General features: G+C 38.5%; 1 protein-coding gene across 10 annotated transcripts in view; it reads right to left on the bottom strand.

Moving 5' to 3' along the window:
• mark4b (MAP/microtubule affinity-regulating kinase 4b) overlaps positions 1–26315 on the bottom strand; it is a 61026-nt gene that overhangs the window by 12013 nt on the left and 22698 nt on the right. For all 10 annotated transcript variants that reach the window (XM_008426598.2, XM_008426595.3, XM_081614230.1 and 7 more), the window contains exons 2-14: positions 25549–25746; positions 24343–24396; positions 12702–12750; positions 12560–12625; positions 10585–10655; positions 9998–10054; positions 8665–8901; positions 8471–8590; positions 7299–7398; positions 6880–6989; positions 5981–6170; positions 4523–4743; positions 3536–3639 (exon numbers count right to left, since the gene is read on the bottom strand). In XM_008426598.2, coding sequence (XP_008424820.1) covers positions 3536–3639; positions 4523–4743; positions 5981–6170; positions 6880–6989; positions 7299–7398; positions 8471–8590; positions 8665–8901; positions 9998–10054; positions 10585–10655; positions 12560–12625; positions 12702–12750; positions 24343–24396; positions 25549–25746 — 1577 coding nt within the window. The remainder of the gene's footprint in view (positions 1–3535; positions 3640–4522; positions 4744–5980; positions 6171–6879; positions 6990–7298; positions 7399–8470; positions 8591–8664; positions 8902–9997; positions 10055–10584; positions 10656–12559; positions 12626–12701; positions 12751–24342; positions 24397–25548; positions 25747–26315) is intronic.

Genomic DNA, 26315 nt, shown 5'->3' with positions numbered 1-26315 from the left:
GAGACAAATGTGAGGCAATGAGAAACACATGGAGCTGGCTTATGAAGAGAACCAAGGCAGACAGGAATCACTGAGTCGTCATGAAAACCACACGGGTTGATGGATAAATTCCTTTTTGTTGCTTCCACTGCACAGAAATGTTGTGGCAAGCCCTGCTGACGACATAAACAACCATCAGAGTCAGGGCTGAAACAATTAATCGTGATTAACCATTCATTGAAATAATTGTCAACTAATTTAGCAATTGATTGTTAACTGAAGTTTACAGACTCCAAATAAAAATATACATATTTTGCATTTAACCAGTAACTCCTTTACCCAGAACTCCTCAGTGACTCCTTCACTTGGTTCAAATTCTGTTTAAAATCTCTTATTAAGTATCTTTGCTGCCGTCCAGTTATTACAGATCAGCCCTACAGCAAATTCACGGTTCGCCCTGCAGAAAGAGTCAAACTTTCTGCTTCAGCTAGGGATGAAATGATTAATCACGATTAATCGTTTATTTAAATAATTGTCAACTAATTTAGAAACTGGCATCCACAGACTCAAAAAAGGGCAATTTACTGAAAGAACATATTCAGATAAGAAAGAAAATCTTTGTCCGTAAATATCTTCAGAACTTCTCTAGTGGCAGTTTCAGCTTCACCTGGTTTAAATTCTGTTATAATAATTTCTTATTAAACACATTTTTTATCCAATTATTAATCTGTTAATCCCAAAAATAATCAACAGGTCAACCCAACACTGTATTAATGTAAAGTCAAGCAGAAAGGTCGGAGCTATTCACATGTTGACGTTGGAAATATTTTTTCCTGCAGATGCTAGGCCTGTCAAATTAAATCAATTAATCAAACAATAAATTAAAACAAATTCAGTAATTTCACTCCATTTTTTTCAACCAAAAACTGGATAATATAAGTTTTAAGTCTGGTGTTTTGGTCTCAACTATCCATTTTTAAGTACAATTTTGTTTACAGAGACTTCATTTAGTTGTTTTGTTTATTTATTTTAAAATGTCTTAAAGTTGCAGTGTTAAATGCTCATTAGAATTTAAAGGTGTTTATTGGCATAGCATCTTTGAGAATCTTTTGCCATTACTTGAAAATGCTCTCAAAACAATATTATCGTTTATCGTAAAAACTTCTGGGACAATTTATCGTCCAGCAAAATGTATTATTGTGACAAGAGCAGCTGATGCATCTTTTGCTGCAAATGACCAACAGTTCACTAAAGGAATGCTGTTGTTGAATTTTAGACAATTAAATATTTTTCTTATTTTAAAAAGGAATTATTTTTATTTTTTTCATGTTGTATAAAATGTTTTATTGGATAACTGAATGCAGGATGTTGCAATGTTTTTATCTGATTAATCTAGGGCTGTTGTAAACGATTATTTTAGTAATCGAGTAATCTATAGATTTTTCTTACGATTAATCGAGTAATCGGATAAAAACAATTATGAAATAAAATATTGGTAAATCTTCCATAACACCAGTGTTACTATCGGATATCAACATCAGTCTATTTTTTCCACCTTTGTGCTTCCCTACAAGTTACTTTTTGTAGACCGGGGGAGCAACACGGGATATTTACCGCTCCTCCGTTCAGAAACTCATCTACCAGCCATGTTCCGCCTCCCGTTTGTTCAGACCGGGATGATATAAGTTTATTGTGCGGTTCGTCCGTAAAGCTGCTCTTACCCTGTAAGCATCAACCCTCAGACGCCCGCCGTGTTCAGTCTCTCCGCTCACCTGTAGAAATCCTCCTCAGCTTCTTCCCGCCGTTCAACCAGCAGCTCCGGAGCAGAAAGGCTGCCGAACTCCCGGCATCGCGCCGGTCATTTTAAGGATGTTTATTGGTCCCACAAAAACGATGAAAACCCGGAATTATCACCAATCAGTAAAATCCCCGCGGGCCGAACTTGAAGATTGGACGTTATGCCGCTAACACGTAGCTTCCGTCAACAACTCAGAGGCGGAAGTCAGAGCTCCGCGCAACGCAAATAATGTTCCGGCTGAAACACGGTGCGCTAAATGATAAAACATAAATTAACGAAGCTTCGAGGCAGGTCAATTTTCCTCAAGGAATTTTAATAATCGAGGTACTCGAATCACTCGAGGAATCGTTTCAGCCCTAGATTAATCTATCAATCATCAGTATTTCTGCAGTTATTTGCACAGTTTTTATTGTAAATAATATGTTTTTTTTCCACTGCACAAATGAAGATGAACATTTTTAGCTCTGAAAGTATCCGTCTCCGGTCTGAATGTGCCACTGAGGATGTGAGGCGCGTGACGGGCCCGTCGAGCCATGTGGCACGGCGTCACATCGACGAGGTCTCTGGGACAGCAGGAGGGTCACGTCAGGACACGTCGACTCCTTTCCCTTCACATTTCCTCTTTCTGTCACGCTTCCTCCAACATCACCCGATGAATCGTAAAACCAAGACAAAAAGCCTGTGGTTTCTGTGTAATACCCGAATCCAACAGCAAGTGGTGGAGGAAGAAAGACAGAAAAACTCAAAAATGTTCTCTTAAAGTGATCTTCTATTCCTCCCACCGCTATCAGAAAGAGACATGGGAGGAAGATCATCCTCCTCTAAATATGACTTATAAACACTAATCTTACAGCTAAACTCAAAATTCACTCAGCACTGCAGCAATGGGGAACATGACTCAGCTAAAAATATGAGCTATAAATATAATTAGGTGAACTCTGTCATTTTATTATAGTGAAGGGACTGAATTAAAGTTTTATTGCAGAGTCTGTAATCAATTAAGATAAGTTAATCCTTTAGTAGTTCAACAAGTCAGAAATTTAAGCTCTCAAGACAGAAAGTGGACAAAATAAAAGAAAAAAACAGTACAGTACTTCTAATTAATTTTTTTTTTGTAGGAATTTAGATTGAACAAATTTATTTTCAGAATAAGAACTGGATCTGGGTCACATTCTTCCAAAACTCCTGCCAGTATTTAGACAAGTTTAATTAATTGGATAAAAGCTGATTTGGGTGCAGCAAAGTCGGCTTTTCAGTGAAATTCTCTGGATCAACATGGTTCTACTTATTATAAAAGCTTGTTTATGAAAATACAGATATTTTGTGCTGTACTTTACATTTTTTCATTATTAGAAAATTACGTTGTTAATGATTTTTACCCTCATGACAAATAAAAACTCTCCATCGGCATTAAGCAAGTGTGCTGGACAGGTCAAACTCATAACATTTTCTAATTGCAGTTGGTTGCCGCACAAAGTCAGTCCTTGTCCACAAACGGCCCCTGCACCGTACCTTGGACACCCATGAGCTAAAATGGTTGGAACTTGGATATCTCAGTAAAAAAAAATTACCCCAAGCTCAGTTTAGTACGGACACAGACGACCAAATGTCCAGAAAACGCAAACGGAGTTTAACAGACAAAACGAAATCCAGGATAAAAATGGAGTCTTGCAGAATTCACTGAATGTTTGAACAGCAGGAGGAAGCTGGAGAACCCAGAGAGAATCAGTGAACGCACCGGGAGGCCGAAGGTTTTACCTGTTTTCTTTGCCGTTTTGCAGTAGCGATGGTCTGTCGGCGCCGGACCGGTCCGTGCACACGTACGTGTTCCTGCGAGTCATGGCACTGGCAGGGATGTTATTCTGGAGCAAAGTATAAACAAAAACAACATTTCACAAATATGAGCCTGTTAGGTCTGGCAACAACTAATGATTATTTCAGTAATCAATCATTCTGACTATTAATCAATTAGAAATTCTGCATATTTTTCATTTATTTACTGAAGCAGAAATGTTTCGCTCTTTCTGCAGGACAAACATCAATACAGTGCACGGCTGACCTGTGATAATTGGGTGGCAAAAAAGGAGCTTAATGGGAGATTTTATTTTAACAGTAAAGCTAAGATTAAAAAAGGCCCAAGGTTTTTTTAATCTTAAGTCCAAAACATATACACTGCTCAAAAAAATAAAGGGAACACTTAAGTGTTCACTTAAGTGTTTAAGTGTTCCCTTTATTTTTTTTGAGCAGTGTATATTTTTTTACAGTTTTGGTTTAATTACTGCTCTGATTGTGTTGTTTTCTCAGCAGCCTATATGCTCCATTTAGCGATTAATCAGTTACTGAATTGGTTGACAATTATTTAAATAAACACGATTAATCGTTTCAGCTCTAGTTCTAATGGTTATTGATGAGATCAGCAGAGCTTACCAAAGATACCTTTTCAGTATCAGATACCTAAAGAAATTCACCCATCCGCTCATGTGGGTTTTATAACAAATCAATTAACCTGATTAATCCGATTAATCAAAGCCAGGAAATATCTCCTTAGAGTTTATCTGAGAATCTGGAGGCTGCTGCTTTCTAGTCTGATGGTTGCAAACCTCTGCTGTGCAAAATACCCAGGATTTAATCTAAGGCTAAACTGATATATATTCAAAATTAATAAATTAAATTAGTAAATCTAAAATAGTTGTTTTTTTCTGTTGATCTGCTGTAATCTGGGGAAACTGGATTATGAGGTCTTACCACAGTCGAATTGACCTCCTTGCGTCTGTCGGGGATCTCTGCTTTATTGGGGTTGTGGGCGGAGCTAACCATGGGACTGGACGGGGTTGGGATGCTACGGGAGCCCACAGTGGAGCCGCTCGGCTTGCGTACGGAGAGCCGCTCTTCTTTGAGGACCGCCGTCTCGCCCACGCCGCTGGGGCTCCGTTTGGGGTGAGCCGACCCCGGAGCAGCTGGACCGCCTAACGGAGGAAAACCGAAACAGTTTACCTACAAATATCACCTTAAGACACATTCAAACTCGAGGCGCAGGGGCCAAATCCGGCACGCCATGACTTATTATGTGGCCCTCTGGCCTCCAGAGAGAATTCAAGATAACAGCTGAGTCCTTAAATATTATTTTATCAATCAAATAGAAACAGTTTTTATCTAAATGGTGCCAAATTGTAACAATCAGTCCTTATAGGGTTTTTTTTTTTTTGTGATTGTGGAGATTCAGGCAAAAATCAACAGATCGCTGCACTTCTTCAAGCTAAAGTACAATTGAGAGTTTATTGCAAATTTTACACCAACATCTTCAGACATGGGCTGCACAGTGGTGCAGTTGGTAGAGCTGTTGCCTTGCAGCAAGAAGGTTCTGGGTTCGATTCCCGGCCTGGGGTCTTTCTGCATGGAGTTTGCATGTTCTCCCTGTGCATGGTGGGTTTTCTCCGGGTACTCTGGTTTCCTCCCACAGTCCAAAAACATGACTGTCAGGTTAATTGGTCTCTCCAAATTGCCCCTAAGTGTGTGTGTGTGTGTGTGTGTGCATGGTTGTTTGTCCTGTGTGTCTCTGTGTTGCCCTGCGACAGCCTGGCAACCTGTCCAGGGTGACCCCGCCTCTCGCCCGGTACGCTAGCTGGAGATGAACCAGCACCTCCTGACCCCACTGAGGGACAAGGGTGTCAGGAAAATGGATGGATGGATCTTCAGACATTGTTTTTAAATGACCAACTCCAACCTGCAGGTGGCAGTATTTCCTACTTCTGCTGCCTCGGCAGTCGTATCGACTGCGATCAACATGATGAGTAAAAAAAGCCACAATTGTCATCATAGATAAGCTCAAATATCAAAAACAATTCTTGCAAATATTTCTCATATCTGACCCAGAGGCCTCTGCCTTTCCTGACACCAAGTAAGACCGAGGCCGACACACTGACTGCGACCAACATGACAAGAAAAAACAAACCACAATTACAGTTCAAATATCACTACATTTCTTGAGAATATGTTTTAATTATTACTACAATCACTCATTTTTTTAGATTGTGAAAAAAATCACAAAATCAATGAAAAATTTGGGGACTGATCAACGTTAACAAGATATTCAATATTCAATTTTAAGAAGTGCTCAGACAGTTTATCAACTGTTTTTTGAAAACATTCATGATGAAGATGACTTTGACTTATAGAAACTAAGATGTTGAGTGTTGGGCTTACAGAAGTCGGAGTGTCGTCTCTGGCGGTGGTACGTCGAGGCGCTGCGCTGAGGCTTGTGACCGGAGGAGGAAGACTGAGCTCCGGACGAGGAAGAGGAGGTGGAGTGTTTGCTCATCCCGTTGGTGATGGCGCTGGGCCGGACGCGAGCCAGACTCAGGCTGCTGGCCGACCGAGACTCGGCGCCGTCCGTCTGAAAGGCGAAACGACAACATGAGCGCGGATGATCTTCATTACAGCAGGTGCAGGTCATGTAACCATAGAAACGCTGCCTTTGTATTCATTTCATAATTTCTCTTGTTAAACTTTTCTCCTCCCCCTCATTTGAATACAAGAACATGTATGAAATATAAGTGAAATAAAATTGTCACAAAACACCATTAGGAAATAAATAAAACTGATTAAAAAAATAAGTTTAAAAATAAGTATTTTTTCTTTTTTTTTTCCATAGGGACATTAATTTATTTAATGGAGTATTTATTAATCATTTGTTAATAACAGTAATTATTTAATTCTGAATGAATCAGCTCACTATAGCTTTCTATATTAAACTTATTTATTTTTCTTGTTTTACCAGGGATGAAAATAATAAATATAAAAATTCACTTGACAAACTACTCCAACTATTAAAAAGGAAACATTAATGTTTGATTGTCTTTACAGCAGAGAATCTAGGAGCTAGTTAAACATATTTACAGTACATAAAATGCACAGAATAAAACTTAAATCTATTTGTTAAAAAGTTAAATACAAACTAAGTCAAGTTTCAAGTAGATTTAAATACATTTTCCCTCCAAAACAAACTAAATTTTAAGAAAAGCCATCATGTCTGTAATTAAAATAATCCGCTAATTGTGTTAATATATTTTACTGATTAGTCAAAGAACAGAGAAACACTCCACCTCTGTCTTGCGTCCCAGCAGCAGGTACATGGCAGTGATCTCGTTGTATTTGTGTTTTACCAGCGACTCTCGAACCTCCTCTCTGTCGAATCCCATCCCTACGATCACATCTGCAAGAAATCAGAAACAGAAATAAATCTCTGAAGATGCATTTCTTCATTAACGCTGCAACCAAAGTCTCTCAATCAGCAAAAAAAAAACAACAAAATGAAAGATGAAAATCAAAACTTCCTTCTCGGTCTCAGGTTCCCTCCTCACTTTCCGTTTCAAAATGTTTCTCAGCTGCTTTGTAATAAAAACATCTACTGAGATACATTTCCAGAAGGTTTAAACATTAAAAACAACCTGGCTGTGCAAAAGCCCATTTTATCACCTGAAAGTTGCGACAGCAAGGCTAATAAAAGTAAAACTCATCTCACCGATGCGGCCGCTGTCGCTGAAGTCCTCCTCAGGCTCAACGTGGGGCTTCAGCTCGGCGCCTTCGTAACCAACGTTAATCCACTTATCTTTCATTATTTGCTGATGGCCAGACAGAGAAAAAGGGTTTAATTAAAATAAATAAATAAATAAGCCCCTCCTTCTACGCCACTCCAGCAGAAAGCAGGTAATAATTTCTCCCAGTACCGAACAGCAACTAAGGGAAATTTACTCCACTAAACATGTGCACAGGTACTAGCAAACTTGTTCAGGGTATAACTGACAGATAAATTTTACTTTCTGGTTCTTGGTTGCCAAAATGAAGATGACTTTGACTTAAAGAAACTAAGATGTTGAGTGTTAGGCTTACAGAAGCCTAAGCCCCTTTCTGATGACGCCCTGGGCAACCGCCCACATCAACAACCGCCATTAACTGCACATTTTCATACATTTTTTATTGTCCCAAAACAAACATGTCTGAAGATTCTCAGTTTTCCAGGTTTTTATATTCAGGAAGGTTTAAAGGAAGCCATTCTGTTTTAAACTATAATTTAGAAACTCTTCATTCAACCTCCAACCTGCAGGTGGCAGTATTTCTCACTTCTGCTGCCTTAACCTTACTTGATGTCAAGTAAAGCCGAGACAGTAATATTGACTGATTAACATAGTGAGTAAGACAAAAGTCACAATTTATGTTACACAGAAGCTCAAATACAGTGAAAATGTTCAACTTTTGTTGTGTAAAACTTTCATCTTCCACTGCTGTTCGTTGCCCATAATGCATTGCTGCGAACTAGCTAACACTACTCTGGAGAGGGGCTCTTTGGGCAAAATAAGTTGCATTATGTAATATTAACACGTTAAAATTTTCGTATTAACTACAAGCTCTAACGTGTTAATGTTGACAGCCGTAAATATGAAATAAAGCTGCCCTTTGAGAACATTCATGATGTTGAAATGGCCCATAATAAGATGAGTTTGACCCCCCGGAGTTGGAGAAAGCTAAAGTATGTGCACCCCTCTCTCTCTGCCTGCTGACTGGACCAATTTGCTTCAATTTGATTGTGATGTTTCAGTTCTATGACTTTGCATTTTCATGTTTTTATGATGTCAGACATTTTGAACTGCCTTGTTGCTGAAATACAAATAAACTTGATCACAGTTTCCTGTTTACCTCCAGGGAGCAGCGCTTGGCGGGGTTCAGGACCAGGAAGCGGCGCAGGATCCCCTCACAGTCTGTGGACATGTAGAAGGGGACGCGGTACTTCCCTCGTAAAACCCGCTCCCGAAGCTCCTGAGCATAGAAACGTAAACATGAGACTCCATGAATTTAGGCGTTTATCCTCTAGATGTAAAGTTTGGACGTACCTTCAGGTTCTGGCCGTCGAACGGCAGCGACCCGCTGACCAGCGTGTACAGGATGACGCCCAGGCTCCAGATGTCCACCTCTGGGCCGTCGTACTTCTTCCCCTGGAAAAGCTCCGGCGCGGCGTACGGCGGCGACCCGCAGAAGGTGTCCAGCTTGTTGCCTTCAGTGAACTCGTTGCTGAAGCCGAAGTCGGCAATTTTAATGTTGGAGTCGGCGTCGAGCAGCAGGTTCTCCGCCTGCAGGACACAACAGAGACGGAACGTCCCAATCCTCACTTTGTTAGCTTAGGCTAACGTAGAGAACATGTGTCAAACTGAAGGCCAGGGGGCCAAGTCCGGCCCACCATAATGCTTTACGTGTCCCTCTAGACTCTAGAGCAGTGTTTATCAACCCTGGTCCTCAGGCCCCTCTGCTCTGCATGTTTTAGATGTGCCTCTATTCCAGAACAGCTGAATCAAATGATTGTATGACCGTCAAGCACTGCAGAAGCCTGTTAACCACCCAGAGATACAATTCAGGTGTGTGGCAGAAGGGAAATACCGAAAACATGCAGGACAGGGGGGCCTGAGGACCAGGGTTGAGGAAACACTGGATTAGAGAGACACATTAATAAAGCCTTCAAGAAAACACCTGCGTGCCTAAATATTATTCTATCAGTCAAATTAAAGCAGTTTTTATCTGTATACTGTCAGATTATATCAATCAGTCCCTCCAGTTTTTTGTAATTCCACAATTGCATAAACTGTGTGAACTGTGAGTTTATTGCAAATTTTCCACATGCAGGTGGCAGTGTTTCTCACTTCTGCTACCTGAGCCTTACTTCAATATAGCAAGTACAAAAAAAGTCACAATTACCTCACACATAAACTCAAATATCGCAAAATTTCTTTCAAATATTTCTAATACTTGGCCTGGGAGCCAAATCTGGCTGACCATGACTATCTATGTGGCCGTCTAGATTCTAGAGAGACACATGAGGCCTGCAGGAAAGCAGCCGTGTGCTTAAATATTATTTTATCAGTCAAGTCAAACTGGTTTTTATCTGTATAATGCCAGATTACACCAAGCAGCCCCTCCAGTTTGTCGTAATTCCAGAATCGCTGAAATGAACACAAAATCAACAAATTGCTGATCTTTTTCAAACTAATGTGTAATTGAGTTTATTGCACATTTTCAATTTCCTGCAGGAATTATTTCTTACTTCTGCTGTCTCAGCCTTACTTGAGCTGATCATACTGACTGTTATCAATGTATCGAGTAAAAAAATGAATAAATAAAAATCCCAATTAAGTCACACATAAACTCAAAAATCACAAAAGACATTAAACTGACCTTCAAGTCTCTGTGAACAATATTCTTCTGGTGACAGTAGTGAACAGCAGAAACAATCTGAAGAGAAACAAGAAGCTCATTTAGCACAAATAAATCAATAAAACGTGAAACGATGGCTGCAGATTTTCCAGTTCAAAATTTAATTTTCATTGACTCTTTTCGATTGATAAAAAAAACACTTGGCTAATAAAGCTGATTCTGATTTATATTCTCACAATTTTAATATAAAACATCAACAAATTTGGATTTTAAAAACGTCCAAATAAAAAAACAACAATAGTAACGGTTTATTATTTTGATAGGAAGTAGTAATGTTAATGTTACTAAGTCCTGACTTAAATCTGATCAGAGATAAAGATTAGGGTGATGGTAAGGAGGCCTTCCGCTCTCTAAGACTTGGAGCTGAATAAGGAACAAAGTCTTCAAAAATCTAAACGTTTTCCACACTCAATCTTCTGTTATCCAGACGTATAAGTGCAGAACTCGTGTGTTTTTTCAGTCTTTCTGCATCAGGAACATTGAAATGCAGAGTTCAGCTCCACCTTAACCAGAAACGGATGCAGACCGCGGTTTGCTGCTGAACTGACCTGTCTGAATTTGGCTCTGGCCTCTTTCTCTTTCATTCTGCCGTGAGCCACGAGGTAGTCGAACACTTCGCCTGCAGAAACATTAAAAACACCCAAACTGTCACCGTGGAGAAAAAAGAAAGTGCACCCTCTTTAAAAGAAAGTGCATCCTCATTCAATTCTAGGGTTTGGCATATTAAGACGAAAGTGGATCTGCCAGGTGGATCTCTTATTAAATATCAGTGACTCTTTTTAAAATAAATTATGTATTTGTTGACAGATTATACATTCAGTCTCGGATATAAAGAGACATTCAGCTCATTGTGGTGGGAAATTCGACCCCATTTCTTAGCAGAAAATGTTACGTTTTATATAAATCTGCTGGTTTCTGAACCAGAAATCCAAACTTTATGAATAATCCACAAATTTTCTTCAAAATGGTTGAAACATTTTAAAGAAAACGTCTTTAAAATGTCACATCAAAACCAGTTTTAATGTGAATTTTTAATCTTCCCTGCCTTAAACATTCTGTTCCCTTTTCGCAAAATACCTCACAGAGTAAAACCGTCCCCCAGTATGATGCTTTCACTGATGAACTATTTGAACTGATGAACTGGTGAACTGATGAACTGGTGAAACAATGAACTGATTGAACTGATGAACTGTTTGAACTGATGAACTGATTGAACTGATGAACTGGTGAACTGATGAACTGGTGAACTGATGAACTGGTGAACTGATGAACTGATTGAACTGATTGAACTGGTGAACTGATGAACTGTTTGAACTGTTTGAACTGGTGAACTGTTTGAACTGGTGAACTGATGAACTGTTTGAACTGGTGAACTGATGAACTGTTTGAACTGATGAACTGTTTGAACTGTTTGAACTGGTGAACTTTTGAACTGATGAACTGTTTGAACTGATGAACTGATGAACTGTTTGAACTGATGAACTGTTTGAACTGATGAACTGTTTGAACTGATGAACTGTTTGAACTGATGAACTGATGAACTGTTTGAACTGATGAACTGTTTGAACTGATGAACTGTTTGAACTGTTTGAACTGGTGAACTGTTTGAACTGATGAACTGTTTGAACTGATGAACTGATGAACTGTTTGAACTGTTTGAACTGATGAACTGTTTGAACTGATGAACTGTTTGAACTGATGAACTGTTTGAACTGATGAACTGTTTGAACTGATGAACTGTTTGAACTGTATGAATAATTCTGACCAGGTGTGGATTTGAGTGGATTTAAAAAGAAATTTCAAGGAAAGTTTTCAAACTTTTCCAGCACCATCCTTGAACTAAGAAAATACAGTTTCAATTATTGTTAACAATAATATCTGGTGGTAGTTTTCTTCATTCCACAGCAAAGACAAAATAAACTAAAATATAACAAAGTTTTATACTATTAAAGGCCACATATTCCCTATAGACCTGACTGGTCTGAGACAGTTACAAAAAAAGTTATTGCCAAGTTTTCTTGCATTTAGCAAACAGAAATAATTGTAGTAATTCTGACTAACCTAAGACAAGAAACGTTTGGTCTGATTTAGCGTCAGAAACACTGAGAAAAAAAGTATATCATCATCTTTAAATATTTAGTTTCAACAGTAAATATCATCTTCTAATAAAGATGGTACTTTATTAGAAAACTATGCAGCTTGAATATCAAGGACTTTGTACAGAAATCAAACAATTTCCAAAGCTTGAAAACACCTAAATGAAATTAAAGTATTTTCAAAGATCAACCCTAAACCAGGCCAGTGCAGCTTCAACAGTTCACCGATCAGCAAAACAGAAGATAACAGACAAAATATAACAGCGAGGCTGTTATTTCATTCCCACAGGCGAGTTTTTCTCTAATGAAAATTGAGTTTCCGGCTTCAATTAATTAGCAAATTGGACTTTAGAGCCCAGAAGGGATCGATCCGACGGGCAGAAGCCAATAGTTTTACGACTGCGGTGTTGGTGGAGCGACCGCTCACCTCCGCTGGCGTACTCCATGACGAGGTAAAGGGTCTTCTCCGTCTCAATCACCTCGAACAGCTGGACTGCAACACCAAGAGGGCGAGAGGTTAAGACCACTGTCGCCATGGAAACGGAATCGGTTTTGGAAGAGGAACCCACCTATGTTGGGATGGTTCAGGGTTTTCATGATGCGTACCTCTCGAAACAGCTGAAAAGAGCGAGAAACTATCAATAAAATTACCTCAAACAACAAAAAGGCTTCTGTGAAAGGCTTATTTTATTATCAAATTGTAAAAGAAAACACCAGAAAGTCTAAATTAACCAATTTCTCTGCAGGTTTTGTTTCACTTTAATCAAACTGGATGCTTTTATCTGCTGCTTCCTGATCAATAAAACAGCGTGACACTGATGCATCCCCTCTCGCTCTGCTTACGCAGCCGTTTTCCTCTATAGTACGCGCTCGGAGGCTGATGACATCATCAGGGGGCGTGTCTTTCCCAAGGCCAGTTTGACCAGGAATCGAACTGCCAGTCAAAATCCAGAGCTGTAGTTTCCCCCTCCACCATCAGTTTTCACAATTTAGGAGTTCATTTTTTATTTATTTAAAAAAAAAAAAAAAAGACAGTTAATATTGTGATTTATAGTAAACATAATAAACAAGAGGGCTGCACAGTGGCGCAGTTGGTAGAGCTGTTGCCTTGCAACAAGAAGGCTCTGGGTTCGATTCCCGGCCCCGGTCTTTCTGCATGGAGTCTCCATGTTCTCCCTGTGCATGGTGGGTTTTCTCCGGGTACTCCGGTTTCCTCCCACAGTCCAAAAACATGACTGTCAGGTTAATTGGCCTCTCCAAATTGCCCCTGGGTGTGAGTGTGTGTGTGTATGGTTGTTTGTCCTGTGTGTCTCTGTGTTGCCCTGCGACAGACTGGCGACCTGTCCAGGGTGACCCCGCCTCTCGCCCGGCACGCCAGCTGGAAATGGGCACCAGCAACCCTCCCGACCCCACTGAGGGACAAGGGTGCAGGAAAATGGATTGATGGATGGATAATAAACAAGAGTACAAAGCAGTGAAGTGAGTCGAGCGTTGAAACTGTTTCAGATTTAAATTTAGTCCAGCTGATAAAAACCACAAAAACACGGATTAATAAATTATTTCTCTCCCATACAAATGAGACCCGGGATTATTTAAATAAGCAACGATCTGAACATGAACAAAACGAAACTATAGCAAGACGGACAGATGGATGGATGGATGGATGAATGATTTAAAGGAGGTCAGCTGTTAGTTTGGTTACAACAAAGGCCCAGAATGAGGGATGAAACTCTCCTCCTCCACACGTTTATCGCGTCGTCTCTCCATTCTTCCGCCGTCTTTCCTCTCAGAGCCTTTAGACTGATGCGGGTCGCCGCTGTAAACACAGACCCAGGTCCACAGGGAACGGCTGTAATTGAATTAAGTGCACGGTGCATCAGCTGCTCATGTGAGCTTTAAGGAGAATTATCGACCGGGATCGCTCCGCTATCACCCCTCTTCCTCTCCACTCGTTTACCTCTGCTGCGTTTTCACTTCTTTATTCCCACATTCTCCGTCCATTAGGTGTGAAATCTAATCTGTGGGTCGCTGCTTAAACACTCGGAGGAGATCTAGAGGTGAAATTAGGAACTGGGAATGGTTTCCGACGCAGAACTCGGAAGCTTAGCAAGCAGCCAGGAAACTGTTGACTCACTGGTATTGATCCAATCAATGCTCAGCTCATGCTGCTGCGAGAAAGTAATGTGGGGGGAAAAAAGCTGCTGTCCAATGCCTCATTCAGGACTATGACCATTTACTCTTTTTCCTTAAAATCAGTCCTCCTGTAACCAACTTCCTGTGCTTTAAATGCTCCTTTTTAAACCTCTGGCCATACGGTTAGAAAGTTGGGCTGAGAGACGTTAGAGTAGAGCACAGGTGTCAAACGCAAGGCCCGGGGGCCAAATCTGGCCCGCCGCAGCTTTTTATGACTCCAAATTACATCAATAAGTCCTTCCAGTTTTTCACAAATCTGCAAAAATCACAAAATCAACAAATTTCCACATTTTTTCCTGATTTTACTGCTAATTTTCTCAAAATTGGTCAAAAACGTTGAATCCGTAACTGATACGACGAGTGATAGAGTCACATTTGACATCATACATTAGTGTAAATATTGTAAAAGAATAACGATTACAAATATTTCTTAATATTCACCACAAAATCTGTCATTTTGATTGCAAAAATAAACACTAAAATAATCACAAATCCCAGAGGAACAGCTATTTATTGATATTTTAACAGTTTTATTGGTTTTATCAATAGATTCTGGTGCAACCGGCCCTTTAAGAACATTCAGATTTTTGATTCGGCCCAAAATAAAAATGAGTTTGACACCACTGGAGTAGAGGATATGATCAGAAATAATTAATGAAAGCGATGGTTTGTCCATGAAGTCTCCTTTTCAACTTCTCTGATTGCAATTCAGGTTTTATTTTAGCTTTTGAGACGCTAATCAGCTGCTCCCAGTTGTAAAAATAATTCCTTGTTGCCATGGTTACTCATCACAACAGTCCAAAAGTACAAAAGAAAGAGCAAAAATCAGCCAAGCATCCAGAGCCAAAGGGAATAACTGTCCAAACGTGCAACGCCTCAACGTAAATTATGACCAAAAGTCTGGAAAAAGTTTTAAAAACCTCCAAAATGTCACCATGAGCGGCACAGATCTAGAAATATTTTATCTGCTTATCTCTAGAAATAAACTCCATCATTTATAATCATAATGTTCCCTCTACATCACATATGTCAAAGTCAAGGCCCGCGGGCCACATCCGGCCCGCAAATCAATTATCTATGGCCCCCTGAATGATATTTAATTACTATGAGAACCGGCCCGCAAGCCAGAGCCGCCCGCTCGTGTTTTGCCTGCAAACACTACATTTCCCATAATGCAACGGTAGCCCGCGAAGTGACAGCGCGCCCAAACGGCTTCATTATTAATCAGCTCAGAGCCTCACCCCGAACATTGATGAACTTGTACAAAAGATGAGACACCTCCAAGTATCAGGCTCAGCCTCAGATAAGTGAGCATCACAGAGCAGTAACGTATTTTCAGTTTATAAGTTTCAGTTAAATTTTTACATTTGTTTCTACAAGAAGTGATTTTTCTTTGAATGAAGTATTGTTTTGTCTGTGTGCCATATATTTTTGTATTTTATTTTATTTTATTTTATTTATTTTTCAGTTGAATGGATTCAGGTAAAATTGCAGATAAGAGCCATAAGAAAGAATACAACTGATTTGATTTATTTTTTTACTTTACTATTTGAAAGCAGTGATCGGTAGGATCATAGAGCAGCACAGTAATGCATTTTCAGTTTATAATGCATGCACTTTGATTTATGCATCTATCTTGATATTAAGAAACATATTTTGTTTTTAAAAACAATTAAATTTGTTGCTGTTTGCCTCTTGAAAAATGTTTTCCCTTGAAGTTACTGACAGAGCCATAACAAAATATTGCTTTATTCATTTAATTGTTAAATAATATACACTGTGTTAGGTCTTGGTTCAATAGGCTATGTGCAATCATTTCAATATGTTTTAATAAACATTAAACCAGTCCGGCCCTCGGCTTGTAGCAAATTTGTTTTTTTGGCCCTCTGTGTATTTGAGTTTGACATCCCTGCTCTACATGTTCTGATGGCTGAGCACCGCAACAACAAAATAAAAGCGCCACACCTTCAGAATTATAACAAATGCTAAAACAATGCAAGGCATATGAAATACACATATAAAGCCCACATTTGTGCATAATCACAGTTTGAAATTAATAAAAAATACCATGAAACATTAAGATGTACTTTATTTTGAAAAACCAACATTTCTGGCTCCTGTCTGTCTGGCTGTGAAGCTCGCTACTGTGCGCTGCGCTGCTCTCAGGAGTGAAGTAAAACTACGACAGTTTGAAGTAGAGGAAGAGAAAAGGTGAAAGAAAGGAACCTAAGAAAGGTTCGGCTGAACGCATTTTCAGTTGTTTACAACACGACTTAGCTAAATGTTGGGTACATTTCCTGTTGAGACTGATTTCTGGATTAATTTTAAGATGAGACGATATTTTCAGAAGAGGAAGATGATGGTGTAACCAATTTAAAAATTGGTGAATATTTTTTTCTGTTTCCAAATTCCTCAGTTTGGATAATAAATCAGTGACTATATATCGCAACAGACATGATCAATATCGATAGGTAATGCATCTGTATGTTCAGTATATAGAATATTCACTGAATATAAATGTGAGTGGCATCAACCAACTCACTCTTAGGTTACCTAGCAACCAAAGAGTGAGTGAGTAACAAGCAGTTTCAAGTTCCCCAAATTCGGTTACCTAGCAACAACCTGCTGAGTAACTTGCACAGCAGCAGTTTCAGATTTTGTGTCTCAAAAATGCTTAAAAAATAAAAAGTCATCAATAACACAGGAAAGCCCACACCGCCTGTTGTGCAGTATGTCAGATATTTAAAACAAAACTAATCAATAATCAGTGATATCGACTGATAAATGGTTATATCGTGATAGGTTTGTCTAAATCAGAGATGTTACATAAATGTAGAACATGAACACGTCCTTCTTGTCACTCAGCGCTGCAGGAACTGGAGTCCTGAAGGTTAATCTGCGTCTTTTGCTGCCCGCATAATTAAAATCCTGATGCATCTTTTATACCTGAACAAGAGAGAAACACAAAGCAGAGGAGAAAAAGCCAAGCCTCCTCCTGCTTTCCTGCTGTCTGTGCTACTTTGAAGATGAGCTTGTGGGAAAACCTTCCTCTTGTGCTTTGTCAGCAGTCGTGTGTCTTTATTGTCCAATTATTCCCTTTCAAACTGGAACAGGAACAACAAAGAGTCAAGCAAGAACAATATTGTTATGCTTAGACACCCACAAAGGAAAGATACGCTGCACAACGGCATTACAAGTACATAAAAAGACACAGGAGAGGGTGTGCTGCTTTGCGTTTATTAGGCCTAACACTGACAAACAGAGCCCGTTGTCTCTGGTTCTGCTCTGTATCTCGTCTTTCTTGGGTCCCTGCCGCTGTGCCCCAAACCTCCCCCATCCCTACACGACCGCCTCCTTTGTTCGCTCGTCTGGAATTTAGCTCCTGGCTGAAGGGGCCTGGGCAAGGGACAAAACACACTTCCACGGCATTAAATCGCAGCCTAAACTCTGCACACACACACACACACACACACACACACACACACACACTTGTGTGTGTGTGTGTGTGTGTGTGCAAAGATAAATGCAAAGATAAATGGCTGCCTGTAAAACTATTCTGATCTCAGAGGAACAGCAGGATTCTCACCAAGGTCTCCAGATTATTATAGCAACAAAGATTTAAGATACAAGACAAAAACATGCAGCAACCCAAAAACCAACAGTTGTTCCCATTAATGCCTCTAATTATTGATGAGCTGAAACGATTAACCGGATTAATCGTGATTAATCAATGATTAAACTAAACAACTATTTTAGTAACCGATTAATCATTAACTGGAGTATAAAGACTCTAAAACATGCAAAGATGCAGTCAGCACTAAGTGACAAAGGGAGTTAATACTAATATCTTTGTTTTACCACACTCATTAATTTATTATTATGTTTTGTTTTTTTTAAAGTCCCAAGTCGGAACCTTTATATTATCGTTTCTGGTAGGCCTGTAAAGCTGACGCACAAGCTGTCTCCATTAACAAAACCGATATAAGACAAAGCCGCTACTTTGGGTTAATTTCTGCTTCAAAAAATGTTTTGATTATTGACTATTGTTGTGTCCAAGTTATGCTAATAGGAGTTAGCCTAAATTAGCATCTGAATGCTAACCATGCTGCAGCACCACAGACGGAAATCAAATTCCGGATTTTTCTTGATGTTACGGCTGTTAAAATAATGCCAACATTTATATAAGACAATGTGAAAAACTCAACAGTAATTTTCTATCATTAAGCTTTTAATCTCTAGAAACTGGAAGGAGGAAGAAATTCATGAAAATTTTCTCACACTCAAGTTTTCTTTTTTAACATTCCCCACATGTTAAATGACTTCAATTCTAAAGGAATGACGTTAATTTGGAAGAAAATAATCTGGATTATTGTTTACTCACTGTAGCCTATAATAACAACAAACATGTCGCTCTGGGACATTTCCCAACGCAGCATTTCAGCATCACTGACAATGTGCAGCGTCAGTAGCACAGACGCAGTCCGGGACCGCAGCTCGACGGTCCCTCGGCTCCCAAAGCCGCTTCACATTTTTGTGGAGTGAACTTTGGCGCTCTGAACAACAAAGCTTACAGCTGTGATTACAGTGGAGCTCCTGTGGCAACAAAATGTCTGGGAAGAAAGCAGGACATAAACCTACTGTAAAAATAGAGTTCATAAACAAAATGTAAGAAAAGAAAAAGAAGGACGAGTGGAGCGGTGAAGGACGAGTGGCTGAGTGACACTGAAAACAAAAACACAAGAAAGTAAAACCTGATACGTCTGGAAAAGAAAGAAAACAGACACAAAATTGACATCGATATTGGCCAAATGTAGTCATTTTTTTAAAGTATCAGTATTGGTCCAATAAGTAAAACTAAGCTAATATGAGCAACCAGAGTTAAATTCCATCTTGCAGCATTCAGCTTCTACGCACCACAAACCTGGAACAAACTTCCAGAAAACTGCAAAACAGCTGAAACACTGAGTTAGTGTAAAACAAGGCTAAAAATCCACCTGTTTAGAATTAATGAATGGATTAACCAACAGATTTGATGACGGCACTTGTCAAAATTTAATGTAACATTAGCGTTAAATATCAGTTATCTTCCACAACCGCAATAGTATTTTTGGAAATCAGTGGTGGACCACATTTTAATATCGATACAAAAATGATATCGGTAAATAGGCCTGTCATAATAACAAACTTTGCTGGACAATAAATTGTTCCAGAATTTATTGCGATAAATGATAATATTGATATTTTGAGACTGTTTTCAAGTATTAGTAATAATGCAAAACCACATTCTCAGATGTCAATAAACATGAAATTCTAACAAACATTTAAAACTGGAACTGGAAGACATTTTAAATAAACAAAACAAAAGAAACAGCCAACCAAATAAAGAATAAAGTCTCTGCAAACAAAATTATTCTTCAAAAAAGGCCAGAACAACAGACTGAAGACAATTATTAAATCTTTTGGTAGAAAGAAAAACCAAGAAAAGGGAAATTACTGAGTTTGTTTTAATTTATCATACAATTAATTGATTGATTGCTTATTGCGACAGGCCTATTCGTAAATATGGGAATAGTTGCAACAGCACATAAAGCCCTTTTCAACCTGAAGAAAACAACATTAGCAGTAATATTAAAATCTGTTCAACTTAGGCAGCACTGAAATCCAAGATTATTGATGGAAAACTAAACTTCTTTAAATGTTTTCCCATTTGCCAAGATCCTGTAATCTTACTTTGTGGAAATAGGATTTATTCTGCAACTCAACGGCCCTGAAACGTGTGACTGAGAAAACTCAGCGCTGGGAAATACACACCTCACTCATTAATCTCCACATTAAGCCAATTAGAAGTACGTTTGAGTAAATATTTTGCAGCTTTTCTAAGTTTTTATAGAAAATAGAAACATTTTCTCATGCAGCCATTCACAAATGGCAGAAATAAAAACATTTATTGCTCTAAAATAAACGGAACTGAAGCTGATGCGTCTCATAAATAAACACAAGTTAGTATCATTTTCCTTCCCTTAATGTATGATATTATCATCCCCATATGCTAGAGGTAGTATGTGTCAATAAATGGCTGTTTGTGTAAAACGATGACGATTAGGTAGAAACACAGAACGTAATTAAAAACAGAGACAATTTTGTGCCGCCAGTTGAGTCACAGTCTCTTCTGAACGTTTTATTTACCAGATAAGAGATTATTGAGCGTGATTCTTCCAGAGGAGATGGGTGTGTTTTTCAGTAAAGGTGAAGGTAAAGCTAACTTTGAGGCTAACAGTTAGCCAGCAGGGCTGCTGAAGAACAAAGAGATGCTTATTTAGACTGTGAGAACTGTTCCTAAAACTCAAACAGCAACAAATGGCAAACATTACGAGTCAGGAAATAAACTAGGAATGTCCCGATTAGGACGATTTTGTTGACATCAATTCAAGTCACCTTAGATCTGGCACTCGCTGACACTGACTCCCAAAAGACGTAATAAATAGAAAGTCATGTATGAGCTTGAAAAATAAACATATAAAGAGCAACAGGAGTTTCTGCAGTTTAATATTTTACTGGGTTAGTGACTCCACATTAAAAAGCGATCATATTTCCTCTTCCCTGTGAACTCCAGGCTGCTCCAGCTCACTTTCTTCTTCTACTACTCTCCTATTTGCGTTATTTTCTGTTATTTCAACGCTTAACTTTATGTTTTCTCTTAGTTTTTGTTTTCTCCATAAAAGCTACACCTCGTCTGGCAATGATCTAAAGGCTGCGATTATTTTAGTTATCGATCAGTTATTCTGATGATTAATTGGTTAATATTCTACAGATTTTTCATCTAACCGCTTAAATTTACTTTAAAAATATTAATAATCCATTTAAACTAGCAAATAAACATAGAATTCAATTACGTTTTGAAAGAAAAACACATTATCAAATCTAAAAGGATCAATCATTCTCTAAAGCATCCCTTTAGGGAACAATTGATCATTTTAGCTGCAGATGCAGTTATAAATGCATCTGCAGCTAAAATGATCCTTCCAACATCAACATGTGAAAAGTTCAGACCTTATTATCAGACAGCATAGGCCTGACCTTGTGATCATTCTTTGATTAACTGAATAATTGGATAGCAAAGATGATTAATAAGAGTTTTTTAGTTTTACATGATTTAAACTGGGCGGAGCTAAAACTTTTTTTCATCTTAAATGCTAAATGTACATATTTTTTGTACAGTTTTGGCTTAATTACTGCTCTGAATATTATATTCCTATGTTCAAACTGCCCTTTTTGAGTCTGTATACATAGTTAACAATTAATTGGTTATTTAAATAATGGCCAACTAATTTATTAATCGATTAATCGCAATGAATCTGATTAATCGTTTCAGTCCTTGTAGTAGAATTGGCAGCAACAACGGGCTCATTTTTATGCGATGCTCAGCATAAAAATGGCTAGTGAAGTCCAAAAACACGTATATTTCCTACATAAAATAGAAAACGATAAACCGCGCAAATGGAAATGAATGAGTTTGTCTTAATTTATCATGAAATTAACTGATTTATTGTTCATCGCGACAGGCCTAGTTGGAAGTTACCAACATTTTAAAGCATGAAGTTTACAATGCGGACATTAAACAAGACGACAAACAGCAACCATGTCTTCCACGTGAAGCTAAGACTTTTTTTTTTTTATAAACCTGTGCAGGAAACCGCAAAAGCTATAATATACAAACATGGGAGGGTGCATCTTGATTTTGTTTTATTAAGACCATTTTCAGCCAACAGACTCAGATTCAAACAAGTGCAAACCAAACGGACCAAGTTCAGACAGCAAAGGGCTTAATCTCATTAATCATGAATGCAGCACATGTAGTTAAAAGATTAGCCTAAATGTCAGAAGACAAGCATGAACAGACTCATTACGTCGAGCCTTTAGCTCCGTTCGTTCCAGCGGCCTCAGAACAACTGATGGTGGCGTTACACAGACACACTGAGCCGCTTCGTGGCCTTAATGTATGAATACACAACACTGGGAACCAAAACATACAAATCCTTTACAGCACTTCAAAGAAGAGCCTTTCGTCAAACACTTGGGCGGCTGAAAGAGGAGCTTTCATTGCAACAAACAAACACAGCTGCTCCAACGCCAAACAGGTTCACTTTGAAATCCTGCAAAAATGTTTTCTGGTCCTTAACTGACATCAGAAATCATTTTATTTAACAGTCAGAAGGCAGACAGTAAACGTGTGGAAAAGTGAAATGGGAGTTTGGTGTCACATTTTAGACAGATTCACATTAATCTGGATCAGTGGCTAACTAGAGAAATGTCTGTTAAATAGCTGGATGTTTTTATTTTGCTGTAAATTTGCCCTTACTCTAACGTTTACTATTCTTACTTTCTGTTTTTATGGCTTCAATTGAGCTGCAACAATCAACTATTTTACTATTTGATTGTTTGAACGATTAATCGATTATTCAGACGATTAATCAGATAAAAAATTTGCCCACATTCTGCAGATTTTACATTTAACTACTTACACCTTTTTTAATACAATATTAGAAAATCCTAAAATGCAATAACAGCATTCCTTTAGTGCACGCTTGATCATTTGTTGGTTAATTGATTAATTGTTGGATTAATTGGTGAATAATTGGAGAGCAAAAGGTGCTTAATAGGATTTTTACAGAATTTTAATCAGGTGGAGCTAAAAGTGCCAATTGATGAGTTCTAGGTTTAGACAAGGAAGTTTTTTTTTTTCTTTTTTTAATCTCAAATGCAAAATGTATATTTGTACATATTTGGCTTAATTGTTGCTCTAGGAGTTTTGTTCTTCTGGAAAATTGCTTCCTTCTGAATCTACTAAAGAAAAACAGCCTGTTAATGATTAATCAATTTACTAAATTAGATCAAATTAAAATAATTGATTAATCATGATTAATCATTTCAGCCCTAAATTTTTCACCTGAATTTCCCCATGGAGGAAGTTTGAAAATGTCTGAATCCAACAAGTTCGTAGAGCTTAACACAAGGCTGAGCCGAGGCAACTTTTCCAGTTTAATTCCTGATTTGCAGCAGAAATTAAGCATTTATTTCCACTTATTAGCTAAACTGCAAACTAATAACTGGAAGCTAATTTGTCAGTAAGTGTAATTTCATACCAAATAACAAACAAAAAGAAAACGTCGCAGGGAACAGAGACGGATAAAATCAGGATTAGAGAGAGAGAACGATCTTATATCTGAGAAAATCGACTTGAACCGACACTTACAAGGTTTTTTAACTGATTTTAGTGCAAATAGTTCAGCTGCAGACTCGAGTTAAACGTTTAAACTGCATCACTGGCCGACTTTGCTGCACATTGAATGGACTCGTTCTCCGACAGCATGGATCTGACGCGGCAGAGCGGGGAGCTGAACACATTATTCTGGATTAAATGAGGAATCAAAGCCTGGGACACATCCAGCTTCATCTGCCAGGGGATCACTGACTCTGTGGACTCAACAGTGACTTTGAGCTTTTTAATCTACTTAAGTTGCATAATTTATCATTTGATGCTTTGGAAAAAAGGAAGTATTAGATTTAGGCTAATTGTACAACTTGTATCTTTTTTGCAAGTTGTACTTTTGCAACGCTCTGCTTATAAATATATAATGAACTGAGAAAAATGATCAGAAATGACTGAAAAAGATTAAAATTCATCATATAATTAAGAGCAAATATAATGAAACATCTCAACATGTTTGAAAATGTAAAGAAATTATATTTCCTCGCGTTTGAATTAGCCAAATAGTTTCCTTAACGCTTCCTGTGCCTTGACCAATCAAAATGCCTGAAAGAATGCGTTGCCGTAGCAACGATGTGCTCTTATGTATCGTTGAAAAATATGTCCGTGCGAGGCAGGTCAAAAAAAAGGCAAGTCAGTCGACAAGTCCAACAATTTTAAAGTTAATGTCGGACAATATTAAAAAACGTCGGTAATCTCCGACGTTTTTCACGAACAGTTTCACAGTAGAACGGCTTCATGTCGCTCACCTTCTGCAGGCTGGTTGGGTTAAGTTGGGTTTTATCGATGATCTTTATGGCAACCTGCAAAACAGTGACAGAAAATGTACAACATTCTTAAAATTGTCATGTTTGTTTAATCTTTTTAAATGTTGCTTTTCTTAATCTTTTACATTTTTTTAATCCCAAATGTCAACAAACACTAAAAGGTTATCAACACAATGAAAAGCCAAAGTGGGAAATGAATTTTTAGTTAGCTTAATTTTTAGCTGCAAACTAAATATTTAGCTCTAAATTAAATATGTAGGTTCAAACTATTTAATTTGAAGCTAAATAATTAGCTAGCTCAATAAATATTTATTTCGAAGCTATGCATTTATCTTAAAACCAAACATTTAGCCTGAAAACTAAATATTTTAAGGCTAAATGTTTAGCCAGCATATATTTATTTAGCGACTAAAACTAAATATCTAGTTTAAAGCTAAATATTTATCTTGAAACTAAACATTTAGCCTCCAAACTAAATGTTTAGTTTGGAGCTAAATATGTGTTTTCTGAGAGACTCAATTTCCATCAGCTGTATATTCCATATTAATCAAAATAAACATCTAGATATGTCACTGCGTAATTTATATATTCACAGTGAGTTTCACTTCTGAATTTAATTCCTGAAACAAAATAAACGTTTCTGTGATATTCTGGTTCACTGACATGCATCTGCAGTTTGATGGATTTATGTTTATATTTTTAAACCGCTGTAAAATTAAGTTCCTGAATTATACATTAAGAGATGACCTTATTCAGTACTCAAGCGAAACAATAAAAGAGGACAAAGTTCAAGACGTACCGTTTTACAGCATGTTTATGACGCTAAAAGCTGCAATCAACAAAAATAACCCGGAAGCCCTGAATAAGAGGCAGCGGCCCAGTTCAAGACCACATCAGGCCCTCAGCTGTAAACTTTGACTATACGACTGACTTCTGCTTTATTTGGGTGGGAAACTGCAGCTTTTCACATGACCAGGCCGTGTGGAGCTTCCTGAGCCTCCAGGTATCGGTTCAACCGATGTAGGTCAGCGGGTTTTATGAGAAGAAAGACGTCTGTTTAAAGAGCGCAAAGCCTCAATTCTACTGCAGGCTTTTTATCAAAACTCGTGGCTGAAATGCTTCCAACCAATTCGCAGCTTCCTCCAGAGCGATAAACGGAGCTTTCGTTCGAGTTCTCGTTTGGCTCACCTCTCTGCCCGTCAGAATGTGGCGGGCCAGCTTGACTTTGGCGAAGTTGCCCTTGCCGATGGTTTTCAGCAGTCGGTAGTTCCCGATGTGCGGCAGCTCGTCCGAACACAGGGCGATGGAGTTTCGACAGCGGGCGCCGAGCGAGCGGCTCGACCAGCCCGTACCTTTATCCGAGCGGCTGGCCGACAGGGAGGCATGCTGCGGCAAGAGGGGGGAATCGGTCAATCGTCAATCAATCAATGTCCAGCATAATGCAGTTAAAAGTGCTTTACGTCATCAAAACACAAAAATACAAAGTAGTGACAGACACCATGTTAATTCATTGAATTTTTGTTGAGACACCAATTGACTATGTTCTGTGTTTTGTTTTTGTTTTGGATGCCTCCTTTTTTTATGTATGTTTGTGTTTGGTTATTTGATTTCTACTGCTGCTATTCATCCTATTATCTGGTTAACTATTCCGTAGATCAATAAAAAAAGAAGAAATAAATATCTGCGTATGTAAATAAAAATTGGCATCATTACACATCAAAATATTGATCAATATATTGCATTTGTAATGTTTCAAAATAAACTCCAAACAGCTGGATTTTTTTAGTCTTGAGTTATAGGAGCTCAGCGTTTCGGCTGTTTTGCAGTTCTCTGGAAGTTTGTTCCAGATTTGTGGTGCATAGAAGCTGAATGCTTGGTTCTGGTTCTGGATGCAGAGCAGAACCAGTCCCAGAAGGCCTGAGGGGTCTGGAAGGTTGCTATGACAACAGCAGCAG

Source organism: Poecilia reticulata, chromosome 13 (genome assembly GCF_904066995.2).
Source record: "Poecilia reticulata chromosome 13, P_reticulata-male-v2, whole genome shotgun sequence".
In the NCBI taxonomy this organism is placed as follows: domain Eukaryota; kingdom Metazoa; phylum Chordata; class Actinopteri; order Cyprinodontiformes; family Poeciliidae; genus Poecilia; species Poecilia reticulata.
Note: the sequence above shows the minus strand (reverse complement) of the source record. Positions and strands in the feature narration are given on the sequence as shown.